Source organism: Equus quagga, chromosome 21 (genome assembly GCF_021613505.1).
Source record: "Equus quagga isolate Etosha38 chromosome 21, UCLA_HA_Equagga_1.0, whole genome shotgun sequence".
Classification (NCBI taxonomy): domain Eukaryota; kingdom Metazoa; phylum Chordata; class Mammalia; order Perissodactyla; family Equidae; genus Equus; species Equus quagga.
Genome location: NC_060287.1, coordinates 38,677,301 through 38,702,575, shown reverse-complemented (window position 1 = coordinate 38,702,575; position 25,275 = coordinate 38,677,301). Strand labels below are relative to the sequence as shown.

Genomic DNA, 25,275 nt, shown 5'->3' with positions numbered 1-25,275 from the left:
AGGCCAAACCGTGTCCTCCCCCAAAAGGCATGTGTTGAAATTCTAACCCCTAGTACCTCGAAACAAGACTGGGTTTGGAAACAAGGTCTTGAAAGACGGGATTAAGGTAAAATGAGGTCCTCAGGGTGGGCCCTAATCCAACCTGACTGGTGACCTAGAAGAAGAGGAACTGGGGACACATGGAGAGACACCAAGATGTGAAAAGAGCATCCACAGCCAAGGAGAGAGGCCTCAGAAGCCAAGCCTGTCGACACACAATCTGGGGCATCGAGCCGCCAGAACCGTGCGGAATCAAGTGTGCTGCTTATGCCCCAGTCTGTGCTATCTGCTACGGCAGCAAGAGCTGACTACGACAGCACCCTGATCTACGTCTGCAGCCAAATCCTTCCAACCCACTGACACTCTACCCTGACCGGACAAGAACGAAGCAAAGCCACCGTAAGCTTCTCAGAATACACAGGTCTTATCAATTATAATACTCTTCAATCTTTATTTCGAGTACTATGAAAATGAGAGATGCCTTTGAAAATGGGCCACAGAGAGTCAGAGCACAAAAAGAAAGAGGGGAAAGAGCTTACTGTAAAACCCCGAAGAATTAAATCTCATCTTATGTGACAGGTAATTAAATGAACAACATAAACTTTGTAGCTTCCCCGAATAGCTCAAGCATGAAGGAGAAAAGTCATTAGAGCTTTGGGATCTGAACTGTAAGAGAGAGCAACTTCCAGGCTGATTTTCCATTTTAATCCCATGGGCAACAGAGGCACGAGGAAAACCAATGAGGATGCGGACGTTAGAAAGGAGCTACTAAAAGCAAAATGAGGCTTTTACTGACGTGCCCGCATCAGAGGACTCTGCAGAAAAGTGGGGTTTATTTTTCTGATTCAAGAAGCCTACTGAAAGACTCAATTCAGACAACGGAGATTCCTTTTTTTGGTGAGAGGGGAGACATCACAATAACTAATAAGAGTAATTCAAAGCCTGATCGCATTGACATAAATCTCTTTCCCTGTGCGTGTGTCTACACACACAGGACCCACTCTCGTCACTCACTGGGGGCTCAGCGATTTGAGGATTGGGGCGAGCCAGGGGGCACACAGGGGCCCGCACCCAGGCGGGTGCAGGGGTGTGTGCAGACCAGCACGGTCCTCCTCTACCCTGGCTGTATCACTGCCTGGCAACCCCCTGGCAGGAGGGATGACTGAGGAGCAGGCACAGGAGCCCTGAACATGAAGGGAAACATCGGGGGACAGTCACCTGCTCCGAACAGAGAGACGCGGGCACTGTGTCTGGGTGCTGCCTGGACCTGCACGGCACCTGTCCCAGGCTGAGAGCCCGGCTCAGACACTTCTCGAGAACGGCAAGCAGAGCCCAGTTTCTGAGAGAATGAACCAAACCATTTCCTCACAATTTACACCAGCTGGAACTGACCTATTCCCCGCGGTCAGAGACCCACGCAGGCCCTCACCGCGCGAGTCGCTGAGAATTTGACCAGCACACATCATGTAGTAATCACGCAATTTAAAACTTTTTATGTTAAAAGCAAATAAGAACTAATTAAACACGGGGGAAAAAAGAATTCAAAAAGATGATTTCAGTGATTTAAGCATAAATGGGTCATATTTCAACAAACTCAGCTTAACATTTTCTTAAAATCTTTAAAACAGAAGGACTTGGGAACTCAAAGAGGAAGTAGTAACTTACACCAATATTAAAAAGACACTAACACATGACCAATTTACAAAACATGAGTAACTAGACATAGATGTTATCGTTCAGATTTCAGACGACCAACAATAAAATGATAAGAAAATGGCTATTCTTGAGACAACTGCAATTTTCAGAGAAGTCAACTGTAACTGTAGACTACACAGCCCTTCCAGACCCATGGTGCTCTCGCCGAGACGAGTCTGCCCAAAGCTCAGCGCCAGCCCAGACGGACCCCGCGGCTGTGCTCAGGCCAGCCCCAGCTGTCCTCATACCCATACGTCATTTGTCTATCCTCCAGCAACGAAAAGAGCAATGGAAGCTTTGACTTTCAATCATTTCATGCACAAAACCTTTTATTTTAGGGTCCGCTAGAGCTGCAAAGCCACAAAGTTATTTAGGTCAAAGCATTTTCAAATTCAGATCTTTAATTCTTCACAGCCAACTGCAACCAGAACAGAATCAGTATTAAGTTGATACTTAAAGAGCAGAGGACCCCAGGATGTCCTGCTTTGTGTGAAGATGCCTCCAACAAAACAGACAGACAACCAGTGCTTCAGCCTGCTAAAAACCTGCATCCAGACTGAAGGGTGCACAGCGGCTGTGTGGGGAGAGGTTACTGGGAGCTCGCTTTCTGATTACAGGCATGTCAGATGTCTAAACGAGACCAAAACAAAGGTACATGTTACTCTTTAACTAAAGGAAAAAGGTTTGCATTATGCTCAAAAAGCTATAAATTTGTTGTGGCTAATATTCCTATAATGTTTATGCAACAATTTTTAAAAGATTTTAGGTCTTGATTATGACATAAGATTGGATTTAGGGGGCTGGCCTGGTGGTGCAGTGGTTAAGTTCACATGCTCCACTTCAGCGGCCCAGAGTTCGCGGGTTCAGATCCCAGGTATGGACCTACACACCACGCATCAAGCCACACTGTGGCAGGCGTCCCACATACAAAATAGAGGAAGATGGGCACAGATGTTAGCTCAGGCATAATCTTCCTCAAACAAAAAGAGGAAGACTGGCAATAGTTGTTAGCTCAGGGCCAACCTTCCTCACCAAAAGAAAAAGAAAAGATTAAATTTGGCACTAAACAGTCTCCAGAAAGAGCATAAATTACCAACGTGGTCTGACTGCTCAAGAGCTAAAACTTGTCTGGGGAAAAACAAGGTTAAACTGAAAAGTTACCTCTCAAAAGTTACCTTCACTGTGGGAAGGACACAGGGCTTTTCTACTTATAGAATCACTATGTCCTATGATTTTTTTTCCACACCTGTGTTAAGGGCATTCAAAAATCTCCAGCTGATTCCGGGAACCTATGAATGTGTTACATTACACACCAAGGGAGAATGGAGGTCGCAGATGGATTAAGGTTGCTAATCATCTGACCTTAACGTAAAGAGATTATCCTGGATTATCTAGATGGGCCCAACGCACTCACAAGGGTCCTTAACTGGGGAGAAGGAGGCAGAAAAGCCGGAACCAGAGAGATGGCATCTCAAAGACTGAACCGGTCACTGCTGGCTGTGAAGATGGGAGAGGGACCATGAGCCAAGGAATGTGGTGCCTCTAGAAGCTGGAAAAGGCAGGAAACGGACTCTCCTCTGGAGCCTCCAGAAGAAATGGGCCCTGCCAACCACTTAATTTTAGCCCAATGAGACCATTTCAGACTTCTGACCTCTGAAACTGTAAGACAATACCTGTGTTGTTTTAAGGCACTAAATCTATGTAATTTGTTACAGCAGCCACAGGAAACAAATACAACTATGAAAAGTATACAAGACACTTACAAGGGAAAAATAAAAGCATTTAATTCACCAAAAAACCCCCAAATCTACGTAATACCTTTGATCTGCTGATCCAGGAGGATCTGGCCCCAGGTGAGAGCTGGCTGACAGGAAGCCCTAGGCACACAGTCACCCTGAGCCTTCACACCAGCCCGAGGAGAGAGCGCCCCTGCACACACAGAAACCAAGGCACCCAGAACCTCCCCAACCGGCCCGAGGGGAAGCAGTTCCTAGCATCAACGCCAGGACCGACCAAGACCCAGGCGCCTGGCTCTGCACTCAGCATCCTTCACTACGGCTCCGTTTTGCTGCTGTTTCTTCATTTTACCATTTGCTAATTAACCTACAGTGGCTGTGCTGACACCGTGGCTGAAAATACAGGCTCTAGAAGACCTTCCACCAACACCGCAAACATTTCTGTCACCTGCTTTCCATTGTTACCAATCCTTAAACATGCAGAGCTGTGAAAGTCTTATCACCAAAGCATCAAAGGATCGGCAAATCATAACCCTGAGAAGGTGGCAAAAAAAGAAACCAAAATGCTCAGTCAATTTGCAGCTTTTCTAAATACCTGATATCATATATTTTCAAGATCAGTATTTTTTTTATTGAGGTCACAATAGTTTATAACATTGTGAAATTTCAGTTGTACATTATTGTTTGTCAGTCACGATATAAATGTACCCCTTCACCCCTTGTGCCCACCCCCAAGGCCCTTCCCCTCTGGTAACCACTAAATGTTCTCTTTGTCCATGTGCTAGTTTATCTTCCACATACGAGTGAAATCATACAGTGTTTGTCTTTCTCTGTCTGGCTTATTTCACCTAACATAGTAATGTCAAGGCCAACCATGTTGTTGAGAATGGGACAATTTTGTCTTTTTTATGGCTGAGTAGTATTCCATTGTATGTATACACCACATCTTCTTTATCCATTCATCAGTCAGTGGGCACTTCGGTTGCTTCCACATCTCGGGTGTTGTGAATAATGCTGCAGTGAACATAGGGGTGCATAAGTCTCTTTGAGTTGTTGATGTCAACTGATGTCAACTGTTGATGTTTGGATAAATACCCAGTATTGGGATAGCTGGGTCATATGGTATGTCTGTTTTTAGTTTGAGGAATCTCCATACTGTTTTCCATAGTGGCTGCACCAGTTTGCATTCCCACCAGCAGTGGATGAGGGTTCCCTTTTCTCGACATCCTCTCCAACATTTGTTATCTTTTGTCTTGGTGACCATGGCCATTCTAACGGGTGTAAGGTGATATCTAAGTGTAGTTTTGATTTGCATTTCCCTGATGATTAGTGATGTTGAATATCTTTTCATGTGCCTGTTGGCCATCTGCATATCTTCTTCGGAAAAATGTTCATATCCTCTGCCCATTTTTTGATGGGGTTGTTTGTTTTCTTGTTGTTCAGTTGTGTGAGTTCATATAGTTTAGAGATTAACCCTTTGTCAGATATATGACTTGCAAATATTTTCTCCCAGTTGGTGGGGTGTCTTTTCATTTTTGTTCCTGGTTTCCTTTGCCTTGCAGAAGTTCTTTAGTCTGATGAAGTCCCATTTGTCTATTTTTTCTTTTGTTTCCCCTGCCAGAATAGACATGGTATTTGAAAAGATCTTTCTAAGACCAATGTCAGAGTGTACTGCCTATATTTTCTCCTAGGAGTTTTATGGTTTCAGGTCTTATCTTCAAGTCTTTGATCCATTTTGAGTTGATTTTTGCATATGGTGAAAGATAATAATCTACTTTCATTCTTTTGCATGTGGTTGTCCAGTTTTCCCAATACCATTTATTGAAGAAACTTTCCTTTCTCCATCGTACGTTCTTAGCTCCTTTGCCAAAGATTAGCTGTCCATAGATGTGTGGTTTTATTTCTGGGCTTTCAATTCTGTTCCACTGACTCAAGATCAGTATTTTAATTTGGAGATTTATGTTAGGTAAAAGATCTTAAATAAAAATTTTAAATATTTGTTGGTACTCTCATACAGTATAATTTTTCTTCAAACCCTTTAGTATAATCTTAGTAAAGACAAATAGTAATGTAACCCCGGGCCCTCCAGGACCCTTGTTCAACTGATCCCATCTTATCAATAGAGTAATTAACAGTGGTTTTTCAGGAACTGAGATCCCTTGTCCAGTTCAGGCCAGTTGAGACCACCAACTCATCAACTGGGCCTGCACAAATGCTCCGTTAAGTAACCTTTTTGACGTCAGGGAGCTAAAAACTCCACCCTCAGGTCATGGTAACACCACCATTTTGTGAACACATGTCCTGTGAAGAGGCATGAAGCTTGACTACGCTTGCGCACATCATCAGTTACCTCACTTCTCCTCACCTCCAGTCATCTGTCTCCACACTTCAGACCGCCCTGTGCTTCATCCCACAAATTGCGCCCCAAACCCTGGACCAGGGAGACAGGTTTGAGGGCACATGCCCCATGTCTCGTTGCAGATCGATCTCGCAAAATAAAGTTACATTTCTTTTCCCAAAAGCTGACTGTCATAATAATTGGCTTTTTTATGAGCATCGGGCAAGAGAACCCCAATTTTGTGTGGGAACAGTAACTTTTATAATAAAATACAGCCCTCCTTCTCTTCAATTGTTGAAGACATCCAGATTATTGTAGCCTGTTATCAAGACGGCTGCCTTCACCTACCTAACAGATGATGTCTTAATTTAAAAGGGTTAGCTCTATCCTGCAGGCTCCACAGCACTCATGACTGGGGATGACGGGGACGGACTGCAGCTCAGCAGAAGTGCTGTGGCGTCAGACAGAGGAACCCACAGCCCACATCTGACCATCTCCCAGTTGGGACTCTAGAGACCACACAGCTGTGGAGTGGCTGGACTAGGACAAGAGGAGCTATTTTAAGGCTGTTCCAAGCAAGAGATTCTAAGATTGTACTTGTGAAGAAAAAGTCAAAGGAAATACATAATTTATCTAACATTTGCTTTATAGAAAATTTTGTAGAAACAGCATTCTTTAAGCGTGCTGTTAACAAAATAAAGTTACAATTCACTAACAGGCGGCTCACTCCCATCTGAAAACAAGTAGTAAAGAGGGCAGAGTCTTTAACCCCAAGAATGCATGTGCTTGCCGACAGACCGCACATTAATCAATTTCTCCTCAACAGCTTTGGTAGAACAGACTTTCACATGGACGATAAAAATGTCAACGGTCAGGGCTGGCCTGGTGGCGCAGTGGTTGAGTTCACGTGCTCTACTTTGGCAGCCTGGCGTTTGCAGGTTCAGATCCCTGGCACGGACCTACACCACTCATCAAGCCATGCTGTAGCAGGCATCCCACACACAAAATAAAGGAAGATGGCCACAAGATGTTAGTTCAGGGCTAATCTTCCTCAAGCAAAAGTAAGAGGAAGACTGGCAACAGATGTTGGCTCAGGGCCAAGCTTCCTCAACAACAGCAAGAAAAAAGTCCAAGGTCACAAACTGGGAAGTCATTTCAGCCTGCTCAATAAAATGTAAAACGTATTTGCTATAATTTATGTATAATGTCAATGCAGTAATGAAAATTAATTAATGCTTCAAATTGATAGCGCTTTCATGGGGAAAACTAATATCAAATGCATAATCATGGAATAAGGAAACCCTCCCCAGTGGCCCCTCAGTCTCCGCACACGAAAGGCTTTCAAATTTGGGGGTGGGGGCAGGGACTGAAGGTTAACAAGGAAGAACAGAACAGATCCAGACGCCATCCAGATTCTTCACACAGAAATCAAGGGGGACTCTATGCCTCACAATGACTGGGCCACTGAGCCCCCTTCTATGCGGAAACCTTGCCCTCTCTCCACTGGAAGGCACGTAGCTGAGAAGAAAAGCAAAGGGACCCTCGCGCAGCTGTGCACTGCAGAGGCCTGGTTTAAAGACTAGTCGCTCCCGCAGCCAGGTGACAGGGATCATCTTCGCTTGGCTGTCAGTTGTCACAGACCCTGTGTCACGCCTGCCAAAACGACGGTGATTTCAAATCACAACTCAGCATACCCCCCGATTGATCCCCAGCTCCCCCGTTACACCCGTACCACCCAGCCTTCCTCCTGCCCCTGCCTGTGACACACTCTCACTCTCCCAGTACCCAGTCCACATAACAATTACCACCCCCAGGAGTGATCAAAGGGAAAAAACCACACTATGCCAGCATTAACCAAGTTTCACACGTGGGAGTTTGCAGAAAAGAAACTATAACTGATACATGGGAGACCAGTCACAAGATACAAAGTCCCAAAGTCTTTTTCTTTTTCAAAATGAAAGACAATTTAGCACCCCGGCCAAGTGTTAAAGAGGTCTAAGCAAACACTCCTAACCAGCGGACGACAGTCACCTTCTCTAGCTCTCAAGAGACAAGACTAGACTTAAAATCCAAGAGTTTCAACAGAAAAAGAAAGATCAAACAAATGCATCTAAATATAAGAAAACTGAAGGGGCCAGCTCAGTGCCACAGCAGCTAAGGGCACGTTCCACTTCAGTGGCCCAAGGTCTGCCGGTTCAGATCCCAGGTGCGGACATGGCACTGCTCATCAAGCCATGCTGTGGCAGGTGTCCCACATATAAAGTAGAGGAAGATGGGCACAGATGTTAGCACAGGGCCAGTCTTCCTCAGCAAAAAGAGGACTGGCAGCAGATGTTAGCTCAGGGCTGATCTTCCTCAAAAAAAAAAAAAGAATACTGAAGAATCGGGCTTTAACAGTTTGTATATTTTTAAATAAAGATAACAGGATGACTGTAGCAGTTCGAATCATAGCACTCACAAATTCAAGAAGAGATCTCGTCCGCTCCAGGCATGCCCGTCCTGGGCTTTGGATAGAAGGGTCCCCAAGCTGCTCTATCCCCAGATTTCCCCTTCATCTCCTTAAAGACTCTGTTCAAAGGTCATCGTGTCACAAGGTCTAACTGCAGTTTCAAAAGGTGCACCATTATGGAGGAGAATTTGGCAACATTTAGCAAAATTACATCCACGTCTACTGCAGCCCCAGAAATCTATCCCAACAGATAGCCCAGCAAAATTAGAAGACAGATGCCCACACAAGGCTATCGCACACACAAGGCTATTCGATGTGAGACTCTGAAACAGCAAAAGACAAAACCATTCAAGTTCCACTGCAGACGACGATAACAAAACGGTATAACGTGCGTCAAAGCTTCTAAAATGGAGCTGGATGGCCACCCGGGAAGCGGGGCTTCTACACGTCTCCACCCAGATGGAACATAACCTTTGAACTGTGCTTCACTGCTGTCATCCTGACCTTCTGCCAAGAAATATGCTTACTCCCATAGATAAGAACTTTCTGCCTTAGGGATGGCCTTAGCAACCAATCGTGTGTAGCCAAGAGGTAATAGATGCTGCTGGTGCCAATCACAAATCTTGCAAAACAACCTGTGTAATTCATCTCTTCTAACCCATCTCCTCTGTTCTCCTCGGAGCACATTTGAGTTTCTACTCGCATGTGTCTCTCCCAAGTTGCAATTCTTGAGACCCCAAATAACCTTTCTACTTCTGTTGTAGTTTATGCCTCTTATTCTCTGACATCACCAATGGGGTCTAGGAGAATACACCACGGAACGTCCCCATAATGGAGCTCTACAGGACTGTGACAAAGGAATGGACACATCTCTATACACTAGTGTGGAATGCTCTCCAGACAACACTGAGGGAAAAAACGACATGGGAAAAATGTATGTGTAGTTTGCAATCTCTTAACCAAGAAAAAGAAAGTAAGGGAAATACAAGTATGCGCGAATTGTCTTATGGAAGGAGAATACCCAGGCGGGAGGGGAGGGGGAAAGGACAGGGATGTGCGCCAGACTGCTCTACCTCGTGCGGGAGATTTGATTTTGGAAGCATGTAAATACTTTATATAATTATAAAACTAAATTAAATTTTAAAAAGCTTTCCCTAAAAATATCAGGAAAAACTAAATGAAGTTAAAATGATACGCAATTAGCAGTGTAACCACAGAGAGAGGAAGCAGGACAAGGGGCTTGAACCACAGGAACCTGTTCGTTCCCAGTGGGGTTGAGCCAAGTGCCACAAAAACGATGACAGAAAGTTTAAATGTCTCCACTAGTCAGCCTGTGATGGCAGAGTTAGAGTGCAGTTACTCAGAGCCTGTGGAAGGGGGACACGCGGCTCCTGGGTCTGCAGCACCAGACCACCTGGGCGTCTGCTGCACACACTAATGCCCAGGCCCCACCCCGCCCGGCCGCAGGTGCTAACCAGCCCTCCAGGCACCCAGCCCCCCAGGGCACTCCACCGCAGCTCCAGGCTGAGAACCTCGCTCTAACTCTGTCATCCCCAACCACCCATGAGAACCGGAACAAAGAGAATACAGAAGGCAGAGCAGTTCATTAAAGCCCTGAGGTCCTGAATTTGCATTGAAAAGATCAGTGTGACCTTGTGCCGTACTTTACCTTTCCATCCTAGCCCTGTCCCCTGAAAAGGGGCAGCAGGAAATGGACAAAAGGAGTCTGGACATCTTGTCAGAGCAGACAACAAAGAAATTACAAAGATCCCTATAACTGAGAAGCCAACTGGGAGAGACGGAACAACTTGCACCTCAGTAAGGATGACAGCTGCAATGGGCTGAAACAAGTCAAGTTGTTTAAATCCTAAATTCATAACGAGACTTAAAAAAAAACAAAAAAAAACCTAAACTAACTGAGCACCACTAAAGGACACTAGTAAGCCAACTCACTTTGAAAACAATTCTGTAAAGGAAACCAAGCATTAGTCTTCCTTTCCCACACAAACTACGCCACTGGGTAACCAAGAATATAAATATATGTATATACATGTGTGTGTGTATGTATGTACACAGACACACTCTCTACACAAATATTTCGGTTAATAAATGAAGAAGAAATGGTGAAATTAGAACATCACCATTTGGCAACCCTTAAAGAATTAATGATGTGAGATTAAATGGCTGCTAACATCACGAAGAGACCCCACCAGACACTGCGCTCCTGCTCATGGAGGAACACAGTGCCACCTACGAGACACTCTTGCCAAAGTCCGACCTGAATGCGCCCTGGCCTCGGGCTGCAATGACCATCTCACAGGAAACACAGAGGGCAGAGGATGGTGTTTAAGGACACCACAGGACGCAGCTGGCAAAGCCCAGGAGGCGAGACCACCACAGGACGAACAACCTGGGCCCTTCAACAAACTGCAAGGAACAAAAGGGAGATGGAGGGGAAACCAAGATTTTAAGAGAAACTTAAAGATGTATCCAAAAACTTTATTTGGATACTAAATGATAAAAAAAAAAAGACATTTAAGACACATCGGAAATGTAAACATTGACTATTCAATATTAAGGAATTCTTTTTAGGTGCGATAAAGGTTTTGCAGTTATGTTTTTTTAAAGTCCTTATCTTTTATAAACACATACATGGACAAAGAGAACAGATTAGCAGTTACCAGAGGGGAAGGGGGATGGGGGTGGGCATAAGGGGTAAAGGGGCACATTAATATCGTGACTGACAAATAATAATGTACAACTGAAATTCTACAATGTTATAAACTATTATGACATCAATTTTTTTAAAAAGTCCTTATCTTTTAGAGATACATACTGTCTTAGCCGCCATCACAAAACGCTATGGACAGAGTGGCTTAAACAACACAAATTTATTTTCTCCCAGTTCTGGAGGCTAGAAGTCTAAGGTCAAGGTGCTGGTCATTCAGTTCCCGGTGGGAGCTCTCTTCCCGGCTCGCACGCAGCCACCTCCCACTGGGTGCTCCTATGGCCTTTCCTTGGGGTGCTGGAGGAGGAAGGGAGAGCTCTCTCTCTTCCTTTTCTGATAAAGCCACTAATCCCATCATGAGGGCCCCATCCTCAGGACCTAATCTAATCCTGATCACCTCCCAAAGGCCCCATCTCCAAATAGCAAGACACTGGGGTTAGGGCCTCAACATATGAATGGGGGGGTGTTACAAACATTCAGTCCATAACACACACATTCATAGATAAATTATGTATGTGATGCTTGCCATTTGCTTCAAAATAATGTAGGATTGGAAGGAATGGGGGGGCATAGAGATTGACCAATTCACACAATTGTTAAAGCTCCTTTACACTATTCTGGTTTTTTTATATATTTGCAAGTTTCCATAATAAAAGTTCGAAACGTTACAACTCTCACATTTCTCTTATCTTTTTTTCTTTCTTCCTTTTTCCATAGCACGTATCACCTGTTATATTGTATAAATTACTATTTACATCCATCTCCTCTTGCTAGAACATAGCTCTAAGAGAGCTGGGGTCTTTGCTCACGGAGGAAACCCAAGTACCTGCAATGGTACCTGGCATGTAACAGATGACGACTACGTATTCGCTGACTGGTGAATCTGGCCCAACCCCTTCATACTCTACGCTAGGCAACCCAGGGCCCCCAAAGGACACGAAGTCCTACAGCATAAGCAATGATGCTGCTGGGCGTCCAGTTCTCAGAATATGAATTTAATTTTAGAATGAGTAAGATTATACTAAAAATTTCTAGTGTGGCTGACTTAGTTCCTAGATTGCAGAAGTAAAGGAAGCGATATTTTTATTTTACTTAACTCTACAGCAAAGGCATTCTTGAGGGATAATTTCAGGGACAAGCCCCTTCTGTGTAGGCAGACGAGGTCTGACTCCCCGAGTACCTGGCAGAGCTGTGCAGAGGAGGAATCAGCCACCTTGACGCTATCCTCGAGGCACCACCAACTACTGAGGGACCCTAGTCCGGCACAGCCACCAGCCCTCAGGTCTTCAACTTCAAAATGATCTCTGACAGCCCTTCTCACTGTTCACCTCAATGCTCGGAAACTTACTAAGTGACCCAGCTGCACTAAAAGTACCCACCAGTGGTGAGCTACAGATGCAGCAGGAATGACGACCAAACGGGGCACGGTTACTTCCAAGGCTCTCCCTACAATTTCAGCTCTGAAATTCACGCAATGACTTCTAAATGCTAAAGAGACCTGTTAAAAATAAGAAAAATTTCCAAACATACAACGTTCCCTGGAGAAAGCAAGGTTTAAACCTGTTGTCAGTTTCTTTAAAATTTCTCTGCTCACTTTTTAAAAATTTTGCAAACAAAGGCCTAAAACAATACTGAGGATCAAAATATCACATAACACATGTGCAGGAAGCCAAATAAAGGCATTTATGCTCTAGGGAAAAAAAATTAAGGAAAGAGAGATTGCAGAAAAGGTTCATCTTTTTCTGAGAGATCATCCCACCTTGTGTCAACATCTAGACCCCAAAACCGCAGATGCCCAGGAATCGTTCCGTTGCTCAGGAGCACAGCAAGGACAAGCCCCCCAAAATAGAAGAAACAGTAGAAAACCAAAGACCTGCGGGGGTGCTGGCCAGTATGCACCTGGATGCCAGTGCAGACAGTGTGATGAAGGGGCTGAAAGGGCCAAGTGATTCGTCCACACCCTGACCCCTAGAACCCGTGAATGGGACATTATTTAGAAAAAGGGTCTTTGTAGATATAATTAAGATCAGGATCTCTAACAAGATTATCCCAGCTTATCTAGATGAGCCCTAAATCTAACGGTGAGTGTGATAAGAGACAGAAGAGAAAGCACAGAGAGCAAGAAGGCCGTGTGAAGATGAGGCAGAGATCAGAGAGATGCAGCCACAAGCCAAGAAACACCAAGGATTTCTGGGAGCTGGAAGAGGCAAGGAAGGGGCTTCCCCTACGGCCTCAGGAGGGAGCACGGTCCTGCTGATACCTTGATTTTCAACTTCTGGTCTCCAGAACTGTGAGAGAATAAACTTCTGTTTTTAAGCCATTCAGTGTCTGATAATTTGTTACTGCAGCCCTAGAAAACTGCTAATACATACGTATAAAATACAGACACAGAACGCACTTTCTTTCCCTAGTGCTATTCCAATTCATCTTCTAGACAGGTTTTCGGCTATGCTTCCTAAATGTGAGCAGACGCAGATGAAGAGGTAATTCAGAAGACATCATCAGCACACCAGACAACTATGATGACCTTGGGCTGGACAAAGAGTCCTGAGCTACAATATCAAAAGCACAATCCACAAGAGAAAAAACTGATAACTGGACTTCGTCAAAACTGAAAACATTTGCCTTTCAAAAGACACCATTAAGAAAATTAAAAGACAACCAAAGATTAGGAGAAAATATTTGCAAATCATCTATCTGATAAAGAACATGTATCCAGAAAATATAATAAACTTTACAACTCAATCATAATCTAATTTAAAAATGTGCAAAAGATTTGAACAAACATTTCACTAAAGAAGATATACAAACAGCTAATAAGAACAGGCAAAGATGCTCAACATCACTAATCATCAGAGAATAGAAACTAAAACCAAAATCGGATACACACCACTTCATGCCCACTAGGATGGCTACAATAAAAAAGACAGACAAGGAAGAATCAGAGAGGATGTGAAGACGCTGGAACCTTCAAACACTGCTGGTGGGAAGGTTGAGCTGTACAGCCACTTTGGAAAATAATCTGGCAGTTTCTTAAAAAGTCAGACATAAGCTTATCATACAACACGGCAATTCCGCTCCTAGGAATCTTCCCATGAAAATGAAAACACACGTCCACACAAAGACACACAGGCAAATGTTCACAACAGCATTATTTACAACAGCCAAAAATTGGGAAAGTGTCCATCAACTGGTGAATGGATAAACAAGATGTGGCCCATCCATACAGTGGAATACTGTACAGCAACAACAGAAGGAACAAATCATTAATGGTGCGACACGGATGAACCTCAAAAACACCCGAGGAAAAGCAGGCAGATCCAAGACTGCATATTACACAATTTCATTTCTACGAAACGTCCAGAAAATGCAAATTTATAGAGATGGAAAGCAGGTTACTGACTGCCTATGTCTGGGGGTGGGAGCAAGGATTACCTGCTAACAAGTACAAAGGAGGCCGTTGAAGCGACCAAAAGGTTCTAAAACTGAAATGTGGTAATGGCTGTACAACCTGAAAAATTTATTAATAGTCAAAAAATTGTATACTTACAACGGATGAATTTTATAGTACATACATTAAAGCTCAATAAAGCTCTTTTTTTAAATAAAAGAACCTACAAGTTTGTTTTCCCATCCATCAGACTGGTGACAATTAAAAAGATGGATCCTATCCAGTGAAGCGTAACTCAGAAAACAGCTTTTCACAGGGTGCTTGGGAAACACGGTTCAAACTTCAAAGTGCTCTCACCTTCTGAGCCAGCAATCCCACTTCAAGATTCCATTCTTCATAATAAAAATGGATCCCAGTTTATCTATGCATTTTTAAGGTTTAAAGTTTAGGGTTTTTGTTTTGAGATTGGCTGTGAACTAACATCTGTTGCCAATCATCTTTTTTTTTCCTTCTTCTCCCCAAAGCCCCCCAGTACATAGCTGTATATCCTAGTTGCAGGCCCTTCTAGTTCTGCTATGTGGGATGCCACCTCAGCATGGCTTGATGAGTGGTGCTAGGTCCATGCCCAGGATCCAAACCAGTGAAACCCTAGGCCACCAAAGCGGAGCGTATGAACTTAACCACTCGGCCACAGGACCAGCCCCTAAAGTTTAGCTTTGAAAAGTTACAAATAGGGGCTGGCCCCGTGGTATAGTGGTCAAGTTCAGCACACTCCACTTCAACAGCCCAGATTCATGGGTTCAGATCCTGGGCATGGACCTACACCACTCCTCAGCCATGCTGTGGCAGTGACCCACATATAAAGTGGAGGAAGACTGGCACAGACGTTAGCTCAGGGCTAATCTTCCTTAGCAAAAAAACAAGTTACAAATATATCTTCTCTCAAGGCTTCATCCAAATGCCAGGCTGACAGTCCCTCAACCCTAAATGTTCCACCTCAGAAGCTGCATGCATCCACCCAAGAATGCTTTGGTTTGGATGTAGTTAAATTTCTGTCGACTTGCAGTAAAGACAGCATATCCAAACACAACTCAGAAGGATCACCACAAAGAATACAGTCCCTGGCATACCGGTTAGCTGGATTTCTTTTACTAGATTAACATGTATTTCCTCGGTTCAAAAATTCTAAACAGGGGCCGGCTCCATGGCCGAGTGGTTAAGTTCGCATGCTCCGCTGCGGCGGCCCAGGGTTCGGATCCTGGGCACGGACATGGCACTGCTCGTCAGGCCACGTTGAGGCGGCATCCCACATCCCACAACTAGAAGGACCTGCAACTAAGATATACAACTGTGTACAGGCGGGGTTTGGGGAGATAAAGCAGGAAAAAAAAAAAAAAAAACTCTAAACAGAGAATGTTCCAGTATCAAAAAAACTACGTGCATAGCAGTTTCCTAAAAACAAGTCTGAGTGATCAGGATTTAAAGTCTCCAAGCATTTTCTACAAAGCTGTCTTATCTTGATAAAAACATGTATTTAAAGAAAATAATTTTATGCCACCAAAACTTCTAACTTATGGAAGCATTAAGTGATGGAGAGCAGTTTTCCCTGAGAGAAGTGCTCCCTCCTTTACTTATTTAATTTACGGGCACCTACCACATACCAAGCACGGCTGCAGGTGCCGGAAACAGCAGTGAACAAAGCAGACCAAGTTCCTCCAACTCACCTCAGGTTCTAGTCTGTGGGCAGCCTGGGTGAGGGGTGGAGAGACAATAAACCAATAAAAAACAAATATGTACATCAGGGAGTACAAGCCACCAAGACTGAATAAGGTCACTGGGATGCCGAACAATAGCTGGGTGGCATTTGAGCAGCCACCAGAGTTGGGGAGGGAACCTCTGAGGGGGTGGGAAGAGCAGTGCAGGCTGGAGTAACAGCAGCGGCAAAGGCCACAGTGGGTGCAGGCTGCAGGGGTGTCAGGCACAACCAGGAGGCCAGGGTCGGGCGGCCAGGGGGTTGTAGGTCAGGGAGGGTCTCGTGGCCCACAGGAAGGTCTGTGAATGTCACACTGAGAAGGGGGTTGGCCACTGGAGGGGTCTGAGCGGAGGAATTACATGCTGTGGCTTCTCTTGTAGAGGAATTGCTCTTAACCCCGTAGAGAACTGGCCTCAAGGGCTAGGGTAGAGACCAGAAGGCCTGCTGGGAGGCCACTGGAGTGGTCCCAGGGAAACATGGAGGCTTGGGTTTGGGAGAGTAGCAGTAAAGCTAGGGAGAAGTGGCTGAATTCTAGATAAGTTTTTTAAAGATAAAACTATATTTGCTGATAGACTAAATGTCAGCTGTGAGAGAAAAAAAGGAGTCACAAATGACTCCAAAGTCATCATTTTTTGGTTTTTTGGAGAGGAAGATTGGTCCTGAGCTAACATCTGTTGCCAATCTTCCTCTTTTTCGCTTGAGAAAGATTAGCCCTGAGCCAACATCTGTGCCAGTGTTCCTCTATTTCGTATGTAGGACGCTCCCACAGCACGGCTTGACAAGCGGTGTGTGGGTCCATGTCTGGGATCTGAACTCGCAAAATCCTGGGCCGCCAAAACAGAGCACGCAAACTTAACCACTATGCCACTGGGCAGGCCCCCAAGGTCATCAATTTTGAATTTAAAAACCAAATATTCCCTGGGACCAAAATACTGTGAATACATGCAAAATTCACGTTAAAAGCAGTTCCAAAGCAAAGACTTGACTAGGATGGAGAGAAGAGAGACAGGAGAGGGAAGAGAGAAGGCCCAGGAGGCTCGGAGGCAAACACAAGGAAGGAGGTTGCTGAGAAAAACGTGTGTTTTGGAGTATTTTAGGCCGTGCAGTCTTCTGCCACGCCTGGTCTGTCATCTAGAGCGGAAGCCACCAGGCGAGAGCAGAGGGAAGGGAGACCTGCACACGGTCCACTGTGAGAGCACACACACTAAGCTGTGCAATTCATATAAAAAGATACTCTGTCAACTGGCAAAAAACGTTTTTTAGACAAAAAATCCTTCAGTAAGTCCCCCTGCATTTCCAATGCAAGATGACCAACTCAGGCTTTCCTCTCTCACCGCATGGACTGCACCACCGTGCTGTCCGTGCCTCTCTGGGAAGACTGGCGTGTGTTATGTCTGCCACACACGATTATTCCAGAGGTTCACTAGCACTTAAAAAAAAAAGTCAGACCCTTAAGTGTCATTTGCGTAAACAAAATTTTAATTTACTAAAAACTTGTCAGAAACACATCTCGTAAATTAGGCATGTGAGCTGAAATTCAAATAGAAAAGGAAGCTTTTCACTTCTAAATGATCAGTTCAAATCCACACTAGCGGTGGGCTCCTATACGAGTAACGTGAGTTCCCAAACTGTGTCCCCAGCTGCCTCAGGGCGTCACAGCAAACCCTCAGGCGTTCAGGAGATATTTGAAACTAATGAGGAAATAGCAACACTGGAAAGGTACCAGACCCCACTTGAGGTATTCACAGTTTCAATATTAGATCGCATAACATTCCTCATTCCTTTGAATGACATCATTATCATCACAGAAGGGGGGGGGAGTGCTGTGCTAAAAGGTAAGTACCACAAAGAAAAGACAGCCAAGGAGGGTCGCAAGGTCCAAGCTGATTCCCAGGTGAAAGAAGCTGTGGTGCCCAACAAGTGCAGCCATCCCATTAGTATGTTGTTAGGGTTATCTAAGAATGAAATACAAATTTTTCTTCCAATTTATATGCATTATTTTTTCTTAAATAGCTACTGTTAGGACATAACACTTAATAAAATTATTTGGACCTAACTACTTAGTAAATGGAATTATTAAATATTCTTTGTAGCCCAGAGGTGCCATGAAGAAATTACTGAGACACTGAGGGCACCATGAACACAGAAAGTTTAGGAATCGCTCCTGAGCAGCAAACATTTTTTTGCACATTGATCACTACGCTTTACACATATTTATTCTTTTAATCCCATGTCAATCCTCTGAGATTAGAACTACCACTGTGCCCACTTCACAGGTGAGGAAGGGATTGCGTACGCCTGGGTCATGTAACCACGCACAGGCAGAAAGGCCAGACCCAGCAAGGGCAGCACATCTGGTGGTCCTCCCGTCCACGCCCCAAATGTAACCCCGGAACCACTGAGGGTTGCCAAGGAGAAACGTTTCTCCCACTTCTCAGTCGTTCATTCACTACTGGCTTAAGCATTTAACATGGACCAAGACCTGCATTTATGTGCATCAATTTAAAAAAAAGACACTTTAAGTGACTTTTCTGGTAATGAAACTGAGAAAGTGGTTAAATCACAAGCACCATACTTTCGGGCTCGGTGGAAAATTGTGATATGCAAATTTAAAACTTTCAACCTACAAGGGGAAAAAAACCCAACTCCAACCAGGTACAAAGCACTACAGATCTGCTCATTTTTGTTGTCTTTTTCCCTCTTTCAAAATGTATAATGTCAGATGCAGAACGCCAAACACAGAGATTCAGAGAAATGAAATGAGCACCCTAAGCAGAGGCTGGTGAGAACAGATCATCTGGATGGAGCACCGCACCTTTCCACATTGAGGGTATGTGCTATTTTAGATATGATGCCGACAGTCAACAAACAACAGTCACAAATCAGTGAAATTACAATAACTTTGTCCTCTAAACGAGACAGCTGGAAAAGGAATGCCTTTCCTAACATACCTTCGGATCAGAAACCTAAGTCTTTATTCTACAGCAGAGAACTGAGCCAGTGGTTGAAAAAAATCTAAGCTAAAACTTAAATTTAGATCAAATGCATCTGCTGGATTTGTTTCAGTTGCAGTGCACATTTTTCATGATTAATAAATGACACCATAGGTATTCTCATTGCTATGATTAGGTAATCTATTGCCCAACATCACCACATCATCAGTGCCACAAACAGCTGAGCTGACATCCCTGCGCATTTCCGATACATTCTCCAGTGTTTACAAGCTTAACCAGTCTTGGGCGGAAGCAGATCTCCTGCTCAGGTAGTCCCCCTGCACCAGGTCCAGAAACTTAACTACGGACTGAAGCCCATTAAAGCTTGCAGGTAGCTTCAGAATATTATTAAAGTAATTCAGCAAGGTTTTCAAGTAATAATGTATTCTATTTACCCCGAATCTCTGGGGACTTTGCATTCTTCTCATGGCCACATATAAACAGTTCACAAATTTCCCTGAACCAGCCACAGTCGACATTCTTCTCAGAAAGGTCTATGCACAATTCATTTTCACTTGAAGTAAAATGTCCTAAATTCTATGAAATTGAAAACCAGCATAAATTCTGCTTCCATTTTAAAATGAACTAACACAGACCTCATAAGAGTGCAGTGGCCTGGGGCCAGCCGGGTGGCACAGCTGTTAAGTGGGCACGTTCTGCTTCAGCGGCCCGGGGTTCCCCAGTTCGGATCCTGGGTGAGGACAGGGGACCGCTTGGCAAAAGCCATGCTGTGGCAGGTGTCCCACATACAAAGTAGAGGAAGATGGGCACGGATGTTAGCTCAGGGCCAGACTTCTTCAGCAAAAAGAGGAGGATTGGCAGCACATGTTAGCTCAGGGCTGATCTTCCTCAGAAAAAAAAAGAGTGCAGTGGCCTGATAAGTCTTCAAGGAGATCTGAAGTGGTGACATTTCAAAGATGCAAGTAGACTTTAAAAACAAAAATGTTGCATACTAAGAGAACTATGTACATAACATCAAAAATGTGAAGAATAAAGAGTCTCTGGATGGACTGTTAAAGCAATTTTCCTAATACCTCTGTCTATATGGCTTAGACTAGCTTCGCCCTTCAAAACGTGCAGCTGAAAGAACGGAACAAGATAAAGAAAGCATGAGGAGAAGCCAGGACAACAACTGCTTCCCGAAGCTTCAGCCCCAGATAAACTGAAGCGTAACTTCAAGTCTGATCCATGAAGTCAGCCTTCTTAAAAGCTACAAAATTTGCAACTTTTAAAGGAACCTTTTTTCTTTTTCCAGCTAACTTTCTCCAAAAGTTTACTGAAACCACTCTTTTCTGAGACTCCAATGAATGAAAGGTTGTGCCTTTAAGACAGAGATGCCGTCAGTAGAGGTAACACTTACTCATTATGCTTTAAACATGGAAAAAATCTCCAACATAAGCTATTCTAATAAATCTACAGGAAAGGAAACTGTGTCCTTTAGCTGTGTGCCATGCAAGAGTGTATGAAACTAAACATTAAAACACGTATCGCAGGGGCCAGCCCGGTGGCGCAGTGGTTAAGTGCGCACATCCCGCTTTGGTGGCCCGGGGCCCACCGGTTTGGATCCTGGGTGCGGACATGGCACTGCTTGGCAAGCCATGCTTGGCAGGCGTCCCACATATAACGTAGAGGAAGATGGGCACGGATGTTAGCTCAGGGCCAGTCTTCCTCAGCAAATAGGGGAGGACTGGCGGCAGACGTTAGCTCAGGGCTAATCTTCCTCAGAAAAAAAAAAAACAAACAAACACGTATCTCAAATCCCGACTGCTAGAATAACAATTTACCCACTTAGTCACAGCTGAATCCAATAGAGCTTTAGGAACTTCCTCTTCAGAAATGTACTTACACAACGCCTAGAAAAATATATTGCTATTAAAATGTAAGCTAAGGGCTACGAGATATAATTAAATATGTGGATACCCATACAAGTAATATTTATAAAGCACTCAAAATGTGCCCAGCACTTGGGGAGAAGTTTCCAGGATCTGGAGGACACCGAAAGCTAACAGGAAGACCCAGCACGGCCCCTCTTCCCTGAGGACTCACAAAGTACCTGGGACTTGCAGGGCCACCAGATCAGCTTTGCGTGCACCTGTCCTCTTGGGCTGAAGGTGCAGTCTTAAGACTTTTAGTTGACAAGTGTTCTGGGGGAAAAAGCACACAGCTATTGCTGAACTACACAAGTGTCCAAATTTAGATGAGACACAGCCCACTTCCTAAGAAAGTTTATCACCTAAGGCTGAAGCAACAAAGTTAAACTTTAAACACACAGCTTCCCAGGGATCTGACAAGAGGGAGCATACCAGGAGAAAGTTCTTTAGTCAGAAAAAAATTAAATCGAGGGAGAGAAACAGGAGCGTGCTCAAGACCTACAGAACAGTCTACTGCGGCCTAGGCCCCCAAATTCTTCTATAGAACGAGTGCTTCCTTTCAAAGCATGAAACACCATTTGAAAAAATTAACTGAAGACAGAGAATACTGTTAAAGGTTAAAAATCCTAATAGTCTGAAAAACCTCTCTGCAAGTCATCAAAACCCCAGGCAACATTTCAACGTTTCCCAGAAGCTCCGTGTTTTTTAAAGTATTTAATTCTAAACTAACCATTGTAAAAATCAGGGGGAATTTTTCCTGTAGGAGGAAAACAATTCCTTTGCATATGCATAAATGTGTCACAAACAAAAAATGGACCCCCAAAACAAAGAGGCACCAGCCTGCTTGTCCAGAGTGTGGATTCCAGAGTGGGACGTTCTGGCGGAGCAGCTCACCCAGCCTTTACAGGCTCATCTGCAAAACGGGTTTCTCCTCCCGAGGGGCCTGCGGGGACTCCACGACAACGCCCGGCCGGGGTCCCCGCTCCATCAGCAAAGCCGCCGTGCCCGTGCAAAGGCAGCTTTGCACGGCCCCGAAGATCACCTGCGTCTTCTACCGGGTAACCCTTCACCGAAGCACAAACCCATGTCTTCCAACACAAGAACGCACGCAAACTTCGTCCCCGTCGCAACTCGGAGAGCCACGGAGCCCTCCTAGGGATCAGAGGGAACGGTCCCCACCGGGAAAGCCGGTCCCTCCGGTCGCGGGGCGAGCTCCCGCTTGGGGCTGGACGGGGTGCACGGCGGGGCCCCCATTCCTCGCCCTCGACTCCCCGGGCTGTCAAACTGCAGCCGGAACGGCCTGGGAGGGCGTCCCCCGGGGAGGTCGGAGATCGCCCCAGCGGGGTCGGAGGTCGTCCCCGAGGAGAGGTCAGAGGCCATGCCCGGGGGGAGATTGCTGACTTCCCCAGGGAAGGTCGGAGGTCGCCCAGGTGGGGTCAGAGACCGTCCCCGGGGGGAGACTGCTGACTTCCTCACAGGAGGTCGGAGGTCGCCCCGGCGGGGTCGAAGGTCGCCCCGGGGGGAGGTCGGAGGCCGAAACCGGAGGGAAGTTGCTGACTTCCCCAGAGGAGGTCGGAGGCGGCCCCGGTGGGGTCGGAGGGCCAGCCGCAGCCGCCGCCCCGGCCACACCTCCGTTCCAGGAAGCGGCCGGGCCGGGAGCGCGGGGCCGGGCCGCGGGGCGGGCGAGCCTGGGCCGGGCTGCCCGCAACGGCCGCCGCCCCGTCCCGCGCCGACGGGCACTCACAGGTGACGATGGGCTTGTTCTCCATGGTGTAGATCAGCGGCGGCAGCGGCCCCGCAGGGGCGTCCATGGGCGTCCGGCGTCACCGGCCCGGCCCCCCGCGCCCCATGGGCAGCCCCGAGGCCGCGCCGGGCCAGCCCGAGCCTGAGCGGCGCCGCCGGCCGCGACACCGACGCCCGCCCGGCCGCGCGAGGCCGGTCCCGGAGCCGGCCGCCCGCCGCCGGCCGCATCCACTTCCGGTCCGGCGCCGCCGCGTTACCGCTTCCGGGGCGCACGGCTTAAAGGGGAGGCCTCCAGCCGGCGCTGTCCTCCGACGGAAAGGCGCCCTGGCGGCGCGCGGCCTCGGGGGAGGGAAGGCAGGCGGCGGGCGAGGCTCCGCAGAAGCTCCCTCCGCGCCTCGGAGTGACCCCAGGAGTCAGTGACAATGGCATTCGGACACGGGGCCACCTCGGGAGATACTGACAACAGTGTGTGGACACAGGCAGGACCCCGGGAGGCACTGACAACGGCATGTGGACACGGGACGACCCCGGGAGGCACTAGCAATGGCGTTTGCTCGTGGGGCGACGTCGGGGGATACTGACAACAGTGTGTGGACACAGGCAGGACCCCTGGAGGCACTGACAAGGGCCTGGGGACACGAGCATGTCCGTGACTCACCTGCGTGTGGGCCTGTTGCCCCTACCCCAGCTTTGCTACTCTTAGCAGACGCTGAGAGTATGGATGCCTCGCGGGGAATCAGTTAAGACACAGGGTTAATTCCCACCCCTGGGCTGCACGGCAGTTAGCCCTTGCGAAACTGCTGGTCTTGTGTTTTCTGGTTATACTGGTTTTATGGAGTAATGTTACTGCCATAAAGTAGAACAAGATTATATGCCTTCTCACTACCCCCAAAGACGCCACAGTACCACACTTCCTCCTCCAGGCTGGCTTGGGAGACCAGCTTGTGCAGACCCTTCCAGATGGTTGGAATGAATCGCCTCTCTCTGGATTTCCACAACACGTTGCTCCTGCTCCCGGTAGCACTAATTTCCTGTCTCCACATGCATTAGGCACTGTGTCTTTTGCGTGAGTCCCCAACCCTCCCCCATACCCAGCCACACAGAGCCTTCCATGGAGTAGGCAGTGGTACGCATTTTGAGGACACCATAAAATGAAACCTTACTTTAACTGCATATAAGTTTCTTGTGCAAGGAAAGTAGGTTTGGGGTAACTTCTGCAAATGAGGTTAAGTGTACGTGGGAAATAGTTTGAGTGTGAACATATTTGTTAAATGTGTATGCACAGTGTAGCACCCAGCATTGTAGCTGGGTGAGGAGGCAAAGATCAGAGTTTTGGACAGCTGGAGTCTGTGGGGCACTGGAGAAGAAGGAGCTAATCAGGAGTGGAGAGCCAGAAGTCCGTGGGAGCCCCCCGTAAGCCTATACAGCTCAGTGTGTGTACGGCTCAGCATGTTCAGGATGAGACTCCATAGGGCTTTCCAGGAAGTGGCTGTTACAGAGTTAGGAATGGCACAAAGACTAGAGGCCAAGCAGGGGTACAGGAAAGACCTCACTGATACCTTGTTAACACCCAGGGCATTCAGCTAAGACTCTAGTTGGAGGGCCATGACCCCAGGGGTCAGCCAGCTTTATCAGTGAAGGCCCAGAGAAGTATTTTAGGCTTTGCAGGCCACATACACTTTCTGTCTCACATTTTCCTCTGATATTTTTTTTAAAACATTTATTTAAAAATATAAAAACCATTCTTAGCTCAAGGGCCATACAAAAACAGGGCATGGCCCAGGTGTGAGTCACAGGTTGCCAACCCCGGCCCTAAAATAAGGCGTATGCCAGACCTACCTTAACAAGGTGTAAAGCAAAGCCTTGACGAGATCTGCAAGAGAAACAGAGTTTGGACGTTGAATCTCACCAAATTGGGGGGGCTTGGGGACACCTTGGACATTCCTCAGATACAACCTAACGAAGCATAAAGCTAAACCTAGGGGCTGGCCCAGTGGCGCAGTGGTTGAGTTCACATGTTCCGCTTCTCGGTGGCCCAGGGTTCGCTGGTTCGGATCCCAAGTGTGGACATGGCACCGCTTGGGAAAAGCCATGCTGCAGTAGGCGTCCCATGTATAAAGTAGAGGAAGATGGTCACAGATGTTAGCTCAGGACCAGTCTTCCTCAGCAAAAAGAGGATTGGCAGCACTTAGCTCAGGGCTAATCTTCCTCAAAATAAAAATAAAAATAAAAAATAAACGTATACAAATGCAAGGTGATAAAGACAATAATTGAACTGCCAACAAGAACAAAAGTCAAGACTTCCATGGAAGATGATCCCGAGTCTCTACAACGTATGATTTATCTAATGCCCAACAGACCCTGAACAATTACTAGACGTGCAAAACCCAGAAAGTCTAAACCACATCAAGAAAAAAAGCAGTGAGTAGACACCAACCCCCGGATGGCCCGGATGCTGTTCTTACAAATAAAAAACCATAAAGCAGCTGTAGTAAATATATTTGAAGAATTAATGAAAACATGGCCTTAATGAGTAAAG

The 25,275-nt window shown here is 46.1% G+C and overlaps 1 protein-coding gene across 1 annotated transcript in view; it reads right to left on the bottom strand.

Annotated features, from left to right (window-relative positions):
• Window positions 1-22,941, bottom strand: part of LOC124231303 (trafficking protein particle complex subunit 10) — a 102,337-nt gene extending 79,396 nt beyond the window's left edge. The window contains exon 1 of the mRNA XM_046648012.1: window positions 22,738-22,941. Within this exon, the coding sequence (XP_046503968.1) occupies window positions 22,738-22,804 (67 nt within the window). The 5' untranslated portion in view covers window positions 22,805-22,941. The remainder of the gene's footprint in view (window positions 1-22,737) is intronic.
• Between the last annotated feature and the right edge of the window lie 2,334 nt (window positions 22,942-25,275).